We start from the raw sequence: 19,739 nt of genomic DNA, 5'->3' as shown, positions 1-19,739 counted from the left end.
TTCTTGATAAAATAAGTCATTTAGCTTTTATAAGAGCCCTTCTAAACATTCTTAATGGTCTTAATCGCAGCATGAGATTTATGGAATCAAAGCCTGCATATGCTATGCCTTTTCATGTAATTATTTATTGTTCTCTCTGTCATCCTATCCTTTTAAGGTAAAGCTATCCTATCCTATATTCCTACCAATGTCAACGTCGGCCTTAGGGAAAAGATATTATTTTTCACACTACCATTGGTGTTGAGGATGAGCCCCCAGCCTGCCATTGCCGACTATAGTTGACCTCCGTCACTTGCGTGGTCCCATGCCATTTACATCATGCTGACTTGGATAATTACTATTGAAATATCCAGATCCGGTTCCAAATATGTTGAGTGATCATATAAGTTCATCTTTCTTATAATTATTAATGTTTTGAGAGAGATCAGAGCAAGTCGTATAAAGGAATGTGATACACTAATGAGATGTGATAAAATTATATCAAATTTTAGAGGGTAATAAGGTCATTTCATGTGAGAATGAGAAAGACACATTGATGGGAGCATACCCTACCCTAGGGTGGAGAACCGGCCAATGAAGAGGAGTCAATAAGGTTTGAAGGGGAAAGAGACAAAGATAAGAGTTAGAGAGAGACAACTAATGCAGCGTTTTCATATGCTTAGGTACTTTTTTATTTCATAAACAAATAATTGATTCATAAGAAAAACTTCCCCACAATATGCCAGAGTGCAATTTCCCCCTCATATAGATTTTGTATTATTTTCTCTCTCCTACTTTGAATATGTGGACCTATGTGAATGATATATTTTTTTAGTATGACCATTGGTGTTCCTTCCCACATTGTCATCGTTGATAGTTGAACAAGTAAATTTAACTCAAAAATTTTATAATATTCCTTCTATGCTACTGTTGTTTAGTTTGATAATGTAATTGCCACATCAAATTTTAATGAAAAACAAATCTCAATGAATTGGTAACCCTTCATTTTCTTTTTTTCCAAATTTCTAATGAAAAATGAAAAAATATTATGATTCCAATACACCTATTATGTCCCCAATACATGCACACCACATATTTAGAAGCAGTAAGATTTAGTAAAAAAACTCTCACCAGCAACATATGCGGGAAGAAAGTCTTAACCACACTGATTTAGAAATCAAAGAATCCCTATCAGAAGTCAGAACAAGTAAAACCTTTGCCTTTTCTTTTTGGTCCATGCCCCATCGAAAGGGATGGAAACTAACCTGCAACATTATGGTTGAAATGGTCAATTAAGTCACAAACCTATCCAACTATCTAGCAAGCTGAAATGTTGGAATTGATTATCGAGGATAGGGCCATAGAAATCTCAAGATCTTTTTCAACTACCAGTTGGGGCGTTGAACTTGTTGAGTGCGACTTGTATTGAGACCATGGATTTAGGGGACGGTATCGGTATCTGTTGATGGATTGATTGCCCTTATTTTTTCTTAAGAAATACTATTTTTAACTATTTTACCCTTGAAACGATATGGATAATCGATCCGCATCCTATCCTTGTGACCCTAATCCTCTTGTTCGATCAAAAGGTCTGTTCATGTACATCGTCATAATCCTTAATAAATAAATATCAATCTCAAATAATAACCATATCTCAAAACTCGAATTCTATTCTCAAAAATTACAGTAAGGTTTTCAAAAAAAGGTAAGAGTATCGGGTGTATCGACTCTACAAAGTCGGTAGAGTATGAACATTGGATTACACTTTTGAGTGGATAAAACTGACTCACCTTGAAAAGCATTCTTGCTGATCCATTATAGAAGCAAGAAGGTCCATTTTACCTTTGTTGGTCAAACCGATAATCAATACGTATCAATATCGGCCATGTCAAACATTGATATATATCCGATTTTAAATCAATGGAACGGCTCTAGTTGAGGATAAATCTGTCTAAAAAAATAAAATTTTAATCAAAATTGAGGAATAATCAAGGATTAAAGTATCGATATCGATTGTCGTATCGGTCGGCCAAAATTAAGATACGTATCGGAGTGTATCGTATCGTATCGTATCGGAGATATGCTAAGATACGCTAAAGATAAACACATAAATAGATATGAAACATTTTTTTAAACACTTTTGCATAAATAATTTGTAAAAAAAAAGCTATTGATATCGTGTATTATGCATAAACTTTAAATTGAGGGTATCACACTAAGAATTCAAGGTTTGTAGTTGTTCCATAAATGTAAAATCCTTGTTTTCAACCTTGATTTCTACTTTAGTTTGAGAGAAATATGGCTAGCAACAACTTTGGAACAAAAACCCCTTAAAAAATCTTGTTTTTTGAAAAATTACCATTTTGGCCATTATATGACCGTAGCGCACTGTATCAGTACATACCGATACTCATCGATACGTACCGATTGATACATACCGATACTCACCGATATATACAGATACTCATCGATACGTACCGATCGATATATACCGAAACGTACATTTCATTTCGATTTTATATTTTTCATAAAGTCGTATCGGTACATATCGTATCGTATTGTATCGATGTGTATCAGTGGTGTATTGATATATATTGGTATGTATCATAGGATATATATTGATACGAAAGGATTTAAAAAATGTAATGTATCGTATCGATGTGTATCGTATCGGTCAACTAAATTTAAGATACGTATCGAAAGGTATCGTATTGGTATCGGAGATACTTTAAACCATGAGAATAATCAATACCGTTGATCTCTAATTATATCGATTGAGATAAATCTTGATACCACTTTTTAAAACCATGGTCATAAGAAAGTCAATGACATTTCTTATATTAGTTGAATGAACTCATAGAGGCCACAATCATCAAAATTACACTTTTTCGTGGGTTTAGATGAATTTGACTCAACTCCAAACATATATTTTGTAGTGGTCCACATAATTATTGCTGAGTTGAAGATATGTTAAGATCAGGTTTTAAGTTCACTAAATGTACAATGATAAAATTGTAATAAAGTGGAATTAAGGTATAATAAGTTCCAAATGCGTCACCTTTCCCCCACATCAAAATGGATGGCCTTCTCAAAATCCAAACTTGATTCCTTTTTCTCCATTTCCCACCTCACAGTTGGCCTTGGAACTGAGATTTACATTAATCCCTGTGTCCAACTTTTCATCTCTTATTCAATTCCAACCTCTTTTGGATGGTGCCTATCTGCCCCTAGACCAACTTCTTCCTGCGACTTCAGCCATAATTCCTATTTACAACATCAAAATACAGATCGAAATGAAGGATAGCAACATTTCATCTTTCTGTTCTCTCAAAACCAATACTCTGCATCCATCAAAAAGCACAGAGAAGCATCCTCCTATAATGCTCAAAATCAACCCACAGAGTCATGCATCACCTGAGCCCCAAAATGCCTGATTAGTTGATGTTCCTGTTGTCTTTCCTGTCTATGCTGCAGCTGTCGTGCATTCTCGGCGCTGTGTCTGAGACCCAAGGTGAGTGACACAGCTCCCATTCCCCCAATCAGCCTGTTCTGGTTGTATGGCATCAAACCCATTAAGCCCCCACCAACTTCGGCCGGAAAGTGACTCTCCATTCTCAAACGCTTCCCCTGATTACACTCTTGAGAAGTCCGATCATCTTCCTTGTTTGTCATGGATACCACTCCCAAGCACTTGGATCCCTTCTCAGAAACTGCATCCACCATTAACTTATCAAGGATATGATCTCCTATTGGCTCACTGCTATTTCTAATTGCAGGTTCACCATCATTATTGCTAGAATTGGGATTGGTTTTGGCAGATCCTTTGGTTTCAAGCATGTGTATCTCCTCAACCATCGGTTTCCACACCCGCACTCGAGCATTGATGAACCAGTTTGATACCTGCAGAATACAATATAATTGCTGGTGTCACTGATTATTGAATATCAAAGACCAATCAATTCAGTCGGTGTAAAATATTCTACATAATAAAATAAACCAATCAATCTCATGCCTTGTGAAGATTTTGAATTATTCACTGTCAAAAAAATCATGAAATTCAAAATCAATTTGGATTTGGTCCAATGTTTCGCTGAATTATTCAGGCTTCACTATTATAACAGCCCAATAAGTTATTACAAAGGCCCCACCTGGTTTCGAGTAAGACCAGTTTGAGAAGCTAACATTTCCTTGTCCGTGTCAGTTGGATACCTGAAAAAATGAACCACCGTTATATTCAAGAGGGAAGAAGAATGGGGGTGGGGGTGGGGGTGGGGGTGGGGGAATGCACACACACAAACAGAAACAGAGTGAAAATGCACTCACGGGTGAAGAAAATGCTCAAACAGCCATGCTCTTAATATAGCAACTGAATGTTCTGGGAGGCCCCTCTGTGGTCTCCAGACGTGCTGTTGGGGTTGAAGGATGCCTAGACTGTCTCCACCTGACATGTGCTTACGAATGCCATGGTCACTGAACCTTAGCTTTGGTGCAATTGTTTCACCTCTACTATTATCAGTCGCAGGAGATGACAAATCCTCCCCAATGGCCGTGTTTATGTGTTGAAGCTGATCAGAGATGGCATTCTTCAGGTTCCGGAAGTGCCTTGAGACAGCTTTCAAAGCCAAGGAGGTGTAGGGTGTGGCAGCACTAAGACCCGCTACTGATGCAAATGATGATACCACCATTTGCATCTGCTGGTGGTACTGCTTATACTTTCTCCAAACCTTTCAATACAATAAGATAAAATCCATCATTGAATCAAATAGTTTACGTTCTGCATACAAGGATAATCCAAGTTGCAGAAGACAAAACATAATACAAATGCAAATACTTGAGAATAAACTTCATCCTACAGATGAGATAAACCTGAAAATTGATATTAATATTCTAGATATGCCCACAGCCGAGTACAGCATTTTAAAAAAAAAAAATGAATTGAAGCTGACAAATGATAAGTGTTAAGTTGGTGTCGGTTCTGTAAGCGTATTATTGCAATGGTCATTTAGTTTTCTATTCTTAAGTGTCAAGTACACTAAGTAGTCTAGTCTTATGTTTAGTTTCAGTGGATACTTTTTATGTTTCAATCATCTAAACATTACTTTGATTGTAGATTTTAATTCGTTTTCTATGAATGATTCAAAGCCCCAAGTCCAATAAATGAAAGGGAGATTCATTGTGCAGTTGTGCTTCAAATTTTGGAAACTTAAGTATCGCCAGTGAGAAGAAGAACTTAGTTTCAAAAGTGAAATGGGTTTTGTAGATACGTATCTTAAGTATCGGTAAGTATCAGTGTGTATTGGAGTGCATTACAATTTCTAAAAAAACTACGGTCAGATACTTTAAATTTATGTATCTAGTGGACAAAGACATGGGGAAAGCCATTTTGAGCATGACATTAGCAATGAAATTCCATCCCAAAGTCAAACGCTTTATGGATGTCAATCTTCATAAGGGTAGGAGGGGGATGAGATTTTCTACTAAAGCATCGAACAAAATCATTAAAAAGGAGGATGTTGTCTGAGATACTTCACCTGAAGAGAAAAATGCTTTTGTTGTTGGTCGTAGTTGGGGTTCTAACTTATCTAAGAGAGCACACGAAGCTCCTAGGGAGGTCGTGACCATGGTAGTAGAGGTATAGATGGATAGAAAAAATGATCAATCACATAGTACACTTTTTGCGGCAGGCCCTATCATACAATTGATACGTGTTGGGCTAAAACATGACTGACCAGAGTAGGATCCACCGTCAGTCAAGTGTTGTGCCTGATGGCAAAATATATCTTATTGTTGCTAGATCAAGTGTAAAGTTAGAATTCAAGGCAATGGCTCATGAAATATGTTAACTCCTATGGTTGTCAAGATGTCTAGGCAATGTATGTAATTCCTTATATCATGTTAGTAAAGCAATATAGGTGTGGGAAAGTCCATTCTCTCACACACAACATTCTACCATCATTTCTCTCTTTCTTCTTCTTCTACCTTGTACTCTCATCTAGCCTCCTGTTCTCTTGTTCTCTTACAATCTTTAGATTCCAACTCTTACTCCCAATTTCTTCCCTCTTTACTCTTTCCCTAGTCTATCAATTTATCTCCTTCCCTAGTCTAGGCCTGACACCGAGCTATTTATCAACCGGTCAGTCCGGTTTCAGCCTTTAATCGGTCGGTTACAGTGTGGGCCAGATTTTGACACCCCTAGATTCAATGTTATTTATTTAGTTAGCGATTTGGCCTGATGTTGATTATTTCTAAGAATTCGAAGAGTTGAGAATGTTATTCTGAAATTCCAACTTCATTGGCTGTCAAATTGATGAGTTCCCTCACCTGATACATAACTGTCTGTCTTATTTTAATTCCAGTTTAGTCCTTCCCTTCAAATTTTAATTACCATCTTTGGCCCCAATTCATGTCTTTCTTAAACCCAAAGGGATACTGAAAGTCTGAAATGTTCTGAATATTTATGAAATTGCTTCTGCTGCTTCAAATTTCCATTTTTTTTTTTGGGGGGGGGGGGGGGGGGGTGGGGGTGTTGTTGTGGTGGGGTGGAGGGGATGAATGGAAATTTTATTAATAAAGGAACAAATAAGTACAGGGCAGAAAAATAACAACGAATCACCCAACTGATACAAAACATAACACAGCAAACCCAAAGTTAATGAAAATACATAAAATAATGATGAGAGGGGGAAAACTGGATAGGAAGGTCCAACAAGTAAGCAATATGCTGGTTCCTCTCTGTGGGAGGACACAGTTGGAGGAAGTGCAGCACCTTTTGTCAAATCTTGAACTCAATAGACTTCAAGATCTGACGTACAGAAAGAGACGTGAAGACCGTATCCTTCTGTTCTGCTCCCACCAATATGACAGATAGTAGAACAAAAGGCAAGCTTTCCAGTCAGAAATTTGGATTTCAATCACTTTGATGGGCCATAGCAACCTAAATTAGGGTTTTGGAATCCGGAGTTACATTATGCATCTTCCATATTTTTCTCGTTCCCAAATTATCTGTGGTCACAACGCTTAAAGGCATAGTTGTGACAGCGTCTAGGCATGCGAAGGCATTAGAGGGGGCCTAGACACAAGGAGACACCAAGGCAACCAAGGCATCAAGGTGCCCGCCTAAGCAGCCACGGTGGCACCTAGGCGACTAGGCTTAAAGGAGTATCAACTATACTCGATTGGTGCCTTTTGGAGTAAGCATTACTTGGCTTTCATTTAATTTTTTTGTACTGTATGTAATACCGTTTACACATAAATGTACATATACATGCATTCATAACCTTGATTTTTCCTCTATTCGTTAAAAAAAAAAAAAAAAAAAAAAAAAAAAAGGGGGAATGCCATGAGGAATAAAACAAATCAGACATGCTACTTTTCGATGGAAAACATCTATGACCCCATGAATTTCCTTGTATAAGAATAAATAAGAGATCTTTATTGACTAAATGGCATAGTGATTGAACAGGAAGCTTGAGTATATTTGGTTAATCAAGACAAGAGAGCCTAAAGCAATCCAAAACTTCCATTGCTCATTACAATAACAACAGCCTTTCCCCAACTAAAAGGGGTCAACTACATGGATCTGTGAGGGTAAAATATTAATAAATTGATAAAAAAAGACAAAAGAAAGGAATACAACAACTTCCATTGCTCATTATTAGTAAAAAAACGAATCCACTAAGCTGTATGGCAATCAATAGCATGAGAATAGGCATGACTGACCTCTTCTTGCATATATAGTAGCTTTGCCTTCCTTTGTTGGAACTCAGGGTGATAAGGCTGATAAGGTCCACTTACACTTCCACCTTCACCACTAGCTTCATTAGAACCGTAGAATGGAGAAGAGGAGACGCCAGAGCTCCCAGCCCTAGTATCGATCTCAGTCTCAGCGTTAGTGGTGTCACATGAACTGATTACGTCTCTTGAACCCTTCTCAGTTGTTTCACATATCCTCATGAATCTTGGGCCCATAACATCACAAAATTCGTCCATAAGCTGTTGGGTAGGTTTCAAGAACTTTGAACACTTCAAAATTGTTGCATACCCAGTGAAGGGGCCAAGAGGACCCGTACTTCGTCTAGCATATGTGGAAGAGCACACAATTCCTTCGATGGAACTTCCGGAAGCTCTAGAAAGAGGTGATTTTGAACTGGAGCACATGTAACCACTAGTCTTCGAATCTTGAGAACCACTTATAAATGCATCGGCTTGAGATTGAAAATTTTCAGACTCAAATCTTCCTCCAAGCTGAACCGCAAGCATGTCAGAAGGTCGATGTGAAGAGAGTGTCAAGGACAGTCCTTGAGCTGCAGAATCACTCGCAGCAGTTCCAACACCTCCCTCCATCTTCTTCACAAAGAAACCCAATTCAGACTTCAACTGATGGTTACCATTCACTGGCTTATGCATCAATACAGCAGCGGCAGCAATCCCTGGACCATCATTTGTGTCTGAGTTAGATGGAAGAAGAACCAACTCATTCCCCCCATCTACCCATGAACCAGCTTCCCTGATTTTTTGCTGTGAAAAAGAAGCCATATCAAAACTTTCCCTGCCAATGCTGGTAGAAGTCTCAATTTCCTTAAGGGTATTTTGGTAGAAAGGAGAACCGAACTGCATTTCTCCAAACTGCTTGATACTCTCTTCATCAGATATTACATTGGATGGGTTAGTCAAAGATGATCTTACATCTTCATACCCAATGGAGGCAGGTACAGAATTAAGGGTAGAGGAAGGAATGCTATTTTCCTTCACACTGCCAGATAAGATTCCCCCAACAAATGAAGGCCTCTGATTGCACCCACTGGTAGCCAGGCTATTCATGTAATTCACATTCCAATCACAATTTTGTTGCGGCACAAAGAATTTCCAGTAGCCTGGATTGTGTGCATCACTAACCTTAACTGAAGGGCTAAAGTCAGACTGAACTGGATGGGTAGAAAATGGAGCATCACCGGTCCCCACAGGCCTTCCATTTTGATGGGCACTTGAGCCTTGTTGGAGCATTGCATCCCTTTGAGCTAACGAACAGTGGGTGTTTGTTGAATAATTTGGTGGATCATACAGCAGATCACAACTCCTAACATTTCGAACTTGAATCACATCTGGATTATTCCCAAATTGCTGCTGAACTCTCAACTTCTCACGGCGGCTTTGCTGCGCTACATGAGAACCGACCCTAAAATTGCTCGACCCCGGCAGTGAAATCTCGAAGCTCGTCGTTGTTTGGTTGAAACATCTATCCGACTCAATTCCGTAAGGCATCGGTATTCAATTACTCACTCTAATCTATCCGCTTCAGTCATCTTCAATGGGAGTCATAGACTGGAATGCCCTCAAGCCGTACTCCTGCAACCACATACGATATAGAACAGTACAGCAACAATTAGTCCAAAACAAAAAATTCAAGCTCTACATCCGACACCTACATCAGTTTGAGTAGACCAAACAAGAAATCAAAAAGATATTATCACACACAGAATATTTTGTGTACTTCTTCCAGTATCATATTCCTCTCCTCACCATCGAACACAGCGTCACAAGACTCGCAACCAAACAAGAGGGGCAAAATACAAATATCTCTATCATCATCAAGAAAGCAAAATATCAACTACAGAAATCCATATTATCAGTGATAGATGACTCAGATGAAAATAGGAAAAGGAAAAACATGGAAGCAAGGTCTATTGTCAACTCATTTAAGCATCACAGGACTTTGATGAGATTTGAAAAGACCAAGACTCTCTCTCTCTCTCTCTCTCCCTCTCTCTCTCTCTCTCTCTCTCTCTGATCGCTTTCATTGCTTCCACCTTCTAAAAATCTTTATGGCTTGCAGACAAACTCCTAGAAGCTCTGAAGTATCCAAGACACTGCAGTTTTAACTACTGTGGGTAAACTAAAGCAGAAAAACTAGATATCACGAAAACGCGAAACCAAAATATTAGAAGACACAAAAAAATGAGGACTACAAATAGCAGAAACTAATAACTAATAATTCAAGTGTTGTAAGAAGGAAAAATCTAGTCCAGCAAACGAAACCCTAACTTAACAAGAAGATAACAGTAATCAAATTACGCTCAGAAAAGCTCGAAACAACTTGAGTCAATTAGACTCGGGAAACGCAACTTCATACGACCGGATCCACTCGAAGATCACCATGAATGAGCTTTAAAGCTCTGAAAAAATATCAATAATTCCTGAAGCCGAATTATAGTACTCAAACAGTGTTTAGTGACTAGGTGATCAGAGAAGTAGCAGAACTCAAACTATGATGATTTCGCCAACTGTTGAAGAGAACCGATCACCCGATGAACGGAAAACCAAACTAGATCTACTATAAGAAGTGCGAAATCTTGCGGTGTACAGTTACTAAGAACACGAATCGCCATTACCTCTCGTACAACCGTTCGTTAATCGTCTACGAAGACTTTGTATAGAATCTCCATTGAAAGAGGAAACCAAAATTTTCTCCGAATAAATTTCCACTTCACCGAAGAACCGGATGGAATCCGACGAGGCGTCAACGCTAAGGTAACCAACGAACTTCAGAGCGAGCTCGAGAACGCTAATGGCGAACAGATAATCGCCGTTACCTTTTAACGTTGCTAAATGCTAACAGCGACGCAATATCCTTTCTAGCCGTTACATTTAACGTCTAAAGACATGCTTTTGGAGTTTCTCCTCAACCGCCTAACAGCTACAGAAACAGAAAGACTTTGGGTCCTTTCTCGTTCGGGGTTACATGAAAAAGCCAAGCTGGAGACAAAGAAAAAAAAAATACTCAGAAAGCGATGGATAGTAAATGCGAAAACCAAACCACTTTATTGAATCTTAAATTATGAAAAATGCCACTGGATTTGAAAGGTTGGCGAGGGATGTACGTTTCAAAGAAGCGATTTCCCGTGGGCAATGGATCCCTGGACCTTACCTCCTCCATTTTCCTTTTTTCTTTTTTCTTCTTCTTCTTTTTTTTTTTTTTTTTTTTTTTTTTTTTTACAATAGGTATCTAAAACTTCAGCCTCATTAGTCCCGCAAATCCATACTGATCATACAATCATGTAGATCGAGTCATACTTGAGTTAAATGAGAACTATTCAATTTTTTAATTAAAACTGTGAAAAACATTAAACACTATGTGAGAGTGGTCCAAAATTTACCTAGTGAGAGTCGAACTTAGGACGTCTGAGTTTATCCCTTCTCATGTTCTCACTCCTACCTAAGACCCTACCATGTCTAGCCATTAGAAAGGGACTTTATGACATGGAAGTCCTAGTGGGATTATTGAATTCACGATACTGCCTACCCGGTGGAATCATAAAGAATGACTTGGATCCTCTGTTGCGCAACGTGGTGTCAAGAGGGCATCTAACGCTCAAAAACACTTTGAGCTATGTGCAATCGTCTTAGGCTCTGTACCTAAGTGTATTTTACCATTAGATACTCGTCAGACACCTTGTTACGCCACAAAGGAATTCAATTCCATAAAACAACCATGGTTATCAACAGGTGCGATCGTAGATCATTTATTATCGGTAAACTTAATTTGGATTTGTTGATGTGGGTCCATTTCCTAAGCCTTGTGTTTATAGAGACTTTTCCCTAATAACATATTGTTTTAACATGGAATTAAGTCAATACAATTTGATAGATTGATACGTATCATTATTAGTATCGATAAATCAAAATGGTTTCAAAAATCAAATTGGGATCAATAAAATCGTCCGGATCATATCGATATCTATTGAGATCAATGCAGAGTCTTGATCAATCTAATATTGATAAATTGGTATGATTCAAAGGTAAGAAATTACTAACAACCAACTTTAAATAAAACAGGGGTAAATGTTCGGTCCAAGACAATTTTGACTAATCCGAATTGATATCAAATTATTAATCGAGACTTATCCCAATTATAGAATCCTTGTACAACACTGATATCGTAAACCAAAGTGTCAATTTTTTTAATTGAAATCAATCGTTTGAAAACCAAATCAAAATAAATGAATTTGTTTTGATTTTATGACTGAAGCTGTTGAATTATATTGAATTACCTATTATTAATTAAATAAGAAATTCATTTTTAGTTATTTCTTAGAGACCTTAGCCAAATCACTAGGGAAGATAAAAGTTGGGTAGTCGATATTTAGAATGTAATTTTTTTTTTTCTTTGGGTTTTTTGTCATGCTTTGAGAGTGCAAGTGCATATGTTTTTTGGGTTAGGATAAGGTGGGTTATGTCTCCCTCATATTATTTTTTTTATTTTATTATAATATATTAGAGATTTCTCCATATCCCAAATAATATTCGGGAAAAAAAATTATTTTAATCAATGTGAATGATATTTTTTTTTATTTTTAATGCTTGAAAAAAGTTTGATAGATTATGACCTAAATAAATAAAGTTTTGTAAGGTCCCTCTACCAACGAAAATGTAAAAGATTAACCTAGGCACTTACAATGAACCTTAATATGAAACTAGATTAAAACTGGATAAGAAAAGAAAAGAAAAAGAAAACTGAGCTGAATCATTATGTTTTGATTTCTAATATGTGTTTCATTTTATTTTAATTTATACATTCCATATCTTGAACCAAATCGAATCCAAATCGACTGACACCCTACCATGTACCAGATCGATGCCTAAATTAATTGAGTACGCAGAAGCTACAGTTTTATAGTAAATAGTATTACAGTCTGTCTCCGTACGTGTCCAGTTCAGCAGGCCAACAGGGTTTTATGACGGTACGCACTCCAGGCGGTGACGTCACGACGGGCGTTGCCGTTCACCTATGAGGGCCGGAACCGCTTTTATGATCTCTGTCATGGTGTACCGCCAGATCTTTCGCTTGTTGGGTTAGAGGTTTCACCGACTACCGATAAAGGTCATTTTGTCAGGAACGCAGAACTGCACGGTCTCCTGCATCGGACTACTTTTAAGCTCAGAAACTCACACTCTCAGTTGCGAAAATTAATTGAGAGTGTATCAGCAAATGCATACCGGCTCATTAGTAATATCGGTTATGCATCAATTAATACACTGATACGATATGATAGGAAACAGATCCCGTCTCCTGTTGGGAAAATCGAGAAGGAAATCTTCTCCGAAAGACTCTTATTACAGGGTAAATGAGGTGAAGATTTAATTACAAATGCGATGAAATTATGAAAAGGATTTGAAAAAACACTACAAAAGGAACAAAATCAAAGACAGGCTAGCCAGCACCTGACGACAACTCTTATCAGCTTACGTCATCCTTTCACGTCACTACAGAAACCCTACTGCACCTTTGCAACCCCTATAAAGCCTATTCTATTTGCCTTTTCCTAGCTTACAAGGATGTGGGTGTTATTGATTTTATCGTCATTAGACGAAAGTACCCTTAACGTATAATCATAACACCATTATCTTTTGATAAAAAATGGACCTGAAGGAGATGTTCCTGCACGGTTTTAGGTATCGATATTGGATAGGTCAATTAAGGTCGTTTTGTATTGATATTGATCGTGATGGATATTATATCAATGGTATCAGAACAAAGAAGAGTGGCCGAAACTAATGATACCAATACCTAAGTCCATGGGTTCATGTGACCATTCCAACCGTTTTGGACAAAGAGAGTTCTTGGCCTGAAGTAAATTTTGCCACATTTTAAACACCTTTTTTTCTTTTTTTGAGGGGATGGTAATAGGTTTAAACCGATATCAGATGCTACTCCTTTGAATATGAATGGCTAGTCAGCGGATTTTCACCCTCTGCCGTGGGTGCAGTCATGTGGTGAAGATCCAACAGTCGAGACAGTATCGACACATACCTCAATGCTATATAGGGCATTAGATCCTCGCCGCAGAACCGCACCCACGGCAAAGGATTTTTTTCGACTAGTCAACACAATCCAACATTATCTTGACCCCCACCTAGAGCTTCTTTTTCTTTTTCTTTTTCTTTTTTTTCGTGAAAGACCCCCACCTAGAGCCACCATCACTAAACGAGATTCTCGTACTTGTTCTCAGTGGGGGTCCTAATATATATCCATGAAATTGCAACCATACCCTGCTAGCCGTTATGTCTTTAGAGCCAAGGCAAATCGAACACAGCCCTCAAAACTCGGTCTCCACACATGCATTGCATCGAACCATGGTCCCACATTAGCCACCTGGAATGGATTCTCCCAATCACAAGTTTGGCAATAAACCACAACCGGTCAAGGGACTCCCGCGCCTCGACGACGATGCTGCTATGAGTGCTATCTTTACAGTTCTCTGTAAAAGCGAATAAGGTGTGCCGATACTTGTTAGGAGAAAAAAAAAAAAAAAAAGGAAAAATGTTGTGCCGGTATGGCCCTTTAACAACTATAGGGAGTTTAGGGCTGCAAGGCAGGGGTAAAATGTACCATTAGAATCAGGTTTTTTTTTTTTGGGGGGAGGGGGTGTGTGTTAGAAGAATCAGTCTATAGACCCTTAATCTTATCAAATCGGTTCAGTTCGATTTGAGATGTAACAGGTCTAAATCAAAATTGAACTGATTATGAATCAGTTTTTAAGTGGCCAAGCCTGAGATATCCTAGAACTTAAAATTCCTAAGCTGCCTTCCTGAACCGAATGACCATCCGCAGCGAAGAGTTCTTTCAATACTCCCTCAGAAGGTTGCACTACAGAAATAAATGGAAAACCCAGATACCACAGGCTACACATGCCAGTGTTCCAGAATCAACATGTAAACCACATGGCAATTCATCACCATCCACAAAAAATTCAGCTGTTTCCATATATGAACTAGTTCATCTACCAGATTATTGCAATTAGTAAGCTTACCAGCTTGAAATAGTAACAACATTAACGGCATCATTGTGAAAAACATTCTCAAAGAAAGATGCTCCCTCATCAGACTTGCAGACTTCTGTGCTTCTCTCGTCAACCAACAACTCAGGTGCATCAGGACAGGCAGACAAAGAAAATGGCTGAGAATCTTTACGTGGGGCAGGCAAAGATTCAGGATCCCATAACACAGCATAGTAAGTTGGGATTTTTCCCAGAAGTACTGATAATGTAGAATTTTCATTCAACAAATCATCTATAAATGCTTACTTTACCAGTGGCTCTCTTTCTTCCTTCTGGTGATCTCCCAGACGAGAACTCCGTGCCCCTGGAAGTAAGGTTCTAGGTACTCTGGCATGAAAATAATTCCAGCAGATTCAGACTGGAGAAAAATTACAGGATTAGGTGCCAATTTACATTTTTGTACACCAGAATAATAATCCAAGCACATAGGAAAAATAAATTTGAAAATGATGTATAAATTAAAACTAACAAAACAAAATGTACGCAGATTTTTCCAATCAATAAACTCCATATACAGTTATTTATGGCAAGATAAAAGAAGCATAACCACATCCTTCTCATTCTTGATATTCAGGCACTTCTAAAAATCATGTTGCCAAGATGGTCCACCGAAAAGCCATCGGATGTCTATAAGATCTGAAAGTAGCAGATAGCAAGATATTCCGACATCATTTGTGAGAAAAGAAAGTGAAAAGACCCAACGAAATAAACATACTCCAACATCAGAGCACCTTGAGGCCGTTGACACATGATCTACGAAAGCCCCTTAAGAGTAATTGTTATGTGAAAATAACCACTCACTCCAGCAATGCAAGACTGAAGAGAAAATCAATAATACAACGAGCAAATGAAAAATGCCAAGAATAATTCTGATAAAACAAAAAGTAGGACAACTCCACGGCAGAGAAGTTTTCCCCTTATGTGAGGTATCTATTCAAGCCTCTGTGTTCATTCCAATAATTTGAGTTTCAATTCCAAATAGAGAAAAGCCAAAAACTAAATAAAATAAAAAAAGAAAAATCCCAGATGAATAGAATTTCCAAAGCTACCTAAAATGAAACACCCATGTAACCCTTGGAAATAGTTTGAGCTCGGTTCATAGTGGATTTGAAGGAATGTGAAATATGATAACATATTCAGAGTGCAACTACTGAAGTTCTGTTGATGTTGAATAATTATGGTGATGCTTTAGTAGTCATGGTAACATTTTATAATTTGTGGTAGTGTTTAGATACGTGTTAACCTGTCTTGGTGGCGATTAGCAAATGTGGTGATGTTTGAGCTGTTAAGTAGCATTATTGTGAGGGTTTCTTTGTTTCAATTTGTCAGTAATGACTCTTATGAGTCAAGATTAATATAAATAAACTATTACCCCACGGTTCAAGTGCCAGCCAAAACCGTGGGCTTGTTTACTTCTTCCATTGTGAGTGAGATTTTCTCTTCTCTTCTTCTTTTAATCTAGTCCTGGTTATTCAAGCTTGATTTTGTCACAGCAACAAAATCCACTAGAAGTCAGTTATCAAACAGTGTGCATAGAATGCTCATGGTTTTGCTTTTCATCATAATGTTTAATAAAGAAATTGCAGATATCTCGTAGAGGAGTTTCTAAAGCAACAGTACGTTAACTTCAATACTCATTTAAATCAATAAATTGGTACTTAAAGGTAATAGAAGAAATATTTTAAGCTGACCTTGGAATGAACGACGACATGGTCAACAAGTACAGCAGCTGCTGATGGGAAAGCATGGGAAGATAATTCATAGCAGCTCTATGCACTGCAGCTGCTTTGGCTATCTTGAGCCATTGGAGTTCCAAAATTTGCAGCTTCCCCACAGTTAAAACCTTCTCCCAAAGAAGCAAAGGTCATAAGAATCCAAAAAAGTCATCTGTGTGTAAGATCAGTATTAATAAGTATTTGTGGAAGGTTTGATTTAATTCCAAGTTAGGTCCATATAACTAGGTTTACACATATTCTATTTCTGAATTCTAGTTCTTTCCAATGGATTATTCCATGCTTTACTACTTTCAGATTTATCAGTTTGTTGTTTTATAAGTTCAGCATGATGAGAAATTTGGAATATAATCCACAGGTGTTAGTAGGGACCTACCTTTACCCGGCAAAACCAGTTGTGAAACCTTCCTGTTCCACAACCAACTAGGTCAACTTCTAGTAGTTCTATACTCACTCATACACAGAATCAATCCCTTTCCTTCGCTACCCGCACCCCCAAGAAAAATAAAAAAAGATCCAAAACATCATACATCCAGTATTCCAGTCAACAATTTGAAATTCTTCTGTGAGAATTTGGCTATCAAGAAATTCTATAACCATGTTTAAAGGTTGTGGTTTGTTCAGGAAACAAACTTACAAAAGCTACGCTTTATAAATAATGCTCCTATATGTATTAAGAACAAGATATCCAAATAGTAATTACTATGGCCGAATACTACACGGTAGGCTCTTGGAAAGGTAACAACAAATTTGCCAGGATTCTGCACTAACCTAAAGGAAAACCACAAATATAAAATAGTCAAACGCCCAAATATAACAACTAGAAAATAGAAGAAGTCAGCCTAATATACATGTTATTGAATGGAAGAAGAATTAAAGAGCAATTCTAGATAAGTAGTAACAACCTGCAACAAGGAATCCTTGATGCAACAACTACCTCAGGAGATAATAGAGTTGTCTTCTCACCTAGGACTGTCAATGCAGCTGGGGGAGGGGGGAGGGGGAGGGGAAGACATGAGTAATATACAAGAGTATAGAATGCTATGTTCAATTTCAAACGAAAAAGTGAAGAAAACTTGTAAGGTTGCACAAGAAGCCAATGGAAGGAGTAAGCCCAAATGCATGAGGCATAAAATTTGCTACATGAAGACATGCAAATATCTTACAGGAGAGAGAGAGAGTATATTCACACTCCTAAAAAATAATTGATTCTTGTCTTTTCTTTTCTTGGCAACCAAGCATAGCCCAAAAAAAAAAAAACACGAGGAAATCATTCATTAGTCAAGGTTCACATATCAAAGGTAGAAATAGAGAAAGAGATACTATATTCATTAAAACAGCTAATTTTTACACCCTAATTAGTAAGTGCTAGAAACAGAAATAACTAGATATACCAACTGAGAATGCTGGAGGTATAAAAGTTTCAAGATATTTTCATACAACTAATATTGATATTTAAGAATTTTCTCTTTGAAATATTTTCAAGGTTAATACACCTCAAAGAAAGTTTTTCAAGCACAAGTTTCTCGGACTTTCCAAAGCAATATTTTAGATGGATCAATTAATCAGAAAAATCAAGTTGCATACCTAGGCGGTCGAGATTTCCTCCATAACCCTGGACACGAACAACTTCCTCAAAAGCAAAGGCATAATCTCCGGGAACAGCATACTAAGTTTTTGGTCAACCAGTATGGAGAAAATTCAAGCGGTGAAGCTCATAATCTTCCACATGCCAAGCAAACCAGCTGAACAACATTCCAATGTAAACCATGGGAGAAGTAACACCAGGGACTTCGTCTGACATAAACCAGGTAAGTGAGCCACGGGACCGTGCTATAACTTGTAGATTCCAAGGACTGTTTGAAAGCTTCCAGCCAGCTGTACCTTCCCTGCCACTGCAAGCATTTGGAATCTTTTGCCTCAATAACTTTAAACCCTCATCCAGCATAGGAGTTGATGGGCATGAAGAGGGGTTCAAACTTCAAACACCCCAAAGATGGAGCCGAATCAGTCATCAAAGAAGAATCTCTCTCTGCATCCTTGTGGGAGCTATTAATAGTATCCCTTTCCTGAATCTCAATATTAATGCTTACTCGGCGTTTATTACCAAGATTCCTCTTTCTCCTCTGCTTATGGAAATACCGAAATGTTTCCACTGGTTCTCCAAAACCTGAGCCCGGTACATCATTCGCATACTCCACATCAATAGGTTTCTCAGAAGCTGCTTTCCAAAACAATGCCTCTATAACAACTGGGTAAACATCCTTTATCATACCCAAATGATTCCGAGAAAAATCCTTGCACTTAGTCACGAACTGTTCCAGTGTGTACACCTCCCCACTTTGCCAAACCTTCTTATGAACTACTGCCAGTCGAACTGGAGGAAGCCCTTTAGTTCGTTTTGTGCTCTGACCTAATTCTTGGTGCCTTGTGGTGAACACAGCCCGAGCATCCCCATCATTCCCATTATTCACAGAACCCATCTGAGAGGAAGAAGAATTAGCTGAGGCCTTGGCATCAGGGCGCAAAGATCCCAAAAGCACTGGTCTCCTTCTCGATTTTTGATACGTAAGCAACTGGGTCAGCAAATTCGGTATCCAACGGGCAATATTCAGGTGCCAAAGGCAACCCTTCTAGCCAAAGAGGTATCTTCACATCACCCATTCACAAACAATGTTTTACAGAGCTCGAACGAATTAATAGTCCACAGAATGTCAATCCTATACAACTGGTAATCAAATCCTCAAACTAAACATATATGACTTATCTGCTTGCAGCCCTAGATTGAAGAATTTTGATAGATTGTACATATTATTTTCTCGTAAACGGAATGAATATTCATTTAGTAGAAACAAGAAATAATATAAGAATTATAATATTAAACAAAAGCTTAAAACTGCAGCGAAAGCATGAAGAACATAACCTGTAAGGCTTCAACGTCAATGAAGTAAGTAGGGTTTACGAGAAAGAACACAGAAGATCTCTGTGCGTGAGAGAGAGAGAGAGAGGGAGAGAGAGAGAGGGATCGAGATCAGTTCTAGTGCTTGATTTCACAGATAAACTGAAAACCTGATGTCTGGGTTCCAAGGATCATCTATTTTGCGCATTTTAGAATCCCAATCCTTACATTGCTCTAACCTACGCCGTTACCGAATAGCGCGAAATCAGAGCTAGTACGATTTCTGTTGGGCTT

The 19,739-nt window shown here is 38.1% G+C and overlaps 1 protein-coding gene and 1 pseudogene across 1 annotated transcript; both read right to left on the bottom strand.

The window, feature by feature from the left end:
- Window positions 1-2,793: 2,793 nt before the first annotated feature.
- LOC122087511 (BEL1-like homeodomain protein 4) lies at window positions 2,794-10,698 on the bottom strand. The gene is made up of 5 exons (XM_042656665.1): window positions 10,368-10,698; window positions 7,699-9,324; window positions 4,303-4,703; window positions 4,128-4,188; window positions 2,794-3,879 (listed from the first exon to the last, which is right to left on the bottom strand). Exons 2-5 carry the CDS (start codon window positions 9,238-9,240, stop codon window positions 3,370-3,372), a joined length of 2,514 nt encoding a protein of 837 aa, XP_042512599.1. The 5' UTR covers window positions 9,241-9,324; window positions 10,368-10,698; the 3' UTR covers window positions 2,794-3,369.
- A 3,991-nt stretch (window positions 10,699-14,689) lies between these two features.
- Window positions 14,690-19,736, bottom strand: LOC122086961 (annotated as a pseudogene).
- Between the last annotated feature and the right edge of the window lie 3 nt (window positions 19,737-19,739).

The sequence above is a fragment of the Macadamia integrifolia genome, chromosome 8 (assembly GCF_013358625.1).
Source record: "Macadamia integrifolia cultivar HAES 741 chromosome 8, SCU_Mint_v3, whole genome shotgun sequence".
Taxonomy (NCBI): Eukaryota; Viridiplantae; Streptophyta; class Magnoliopsida; order Proteales; family Proteaceae; genus Macadamia; species Macadamia integrifolia.
Note: the sequence above shows the minus strand (reverse complement) of the source record. Positions and strands in the feature narration are given on the sequence as shown.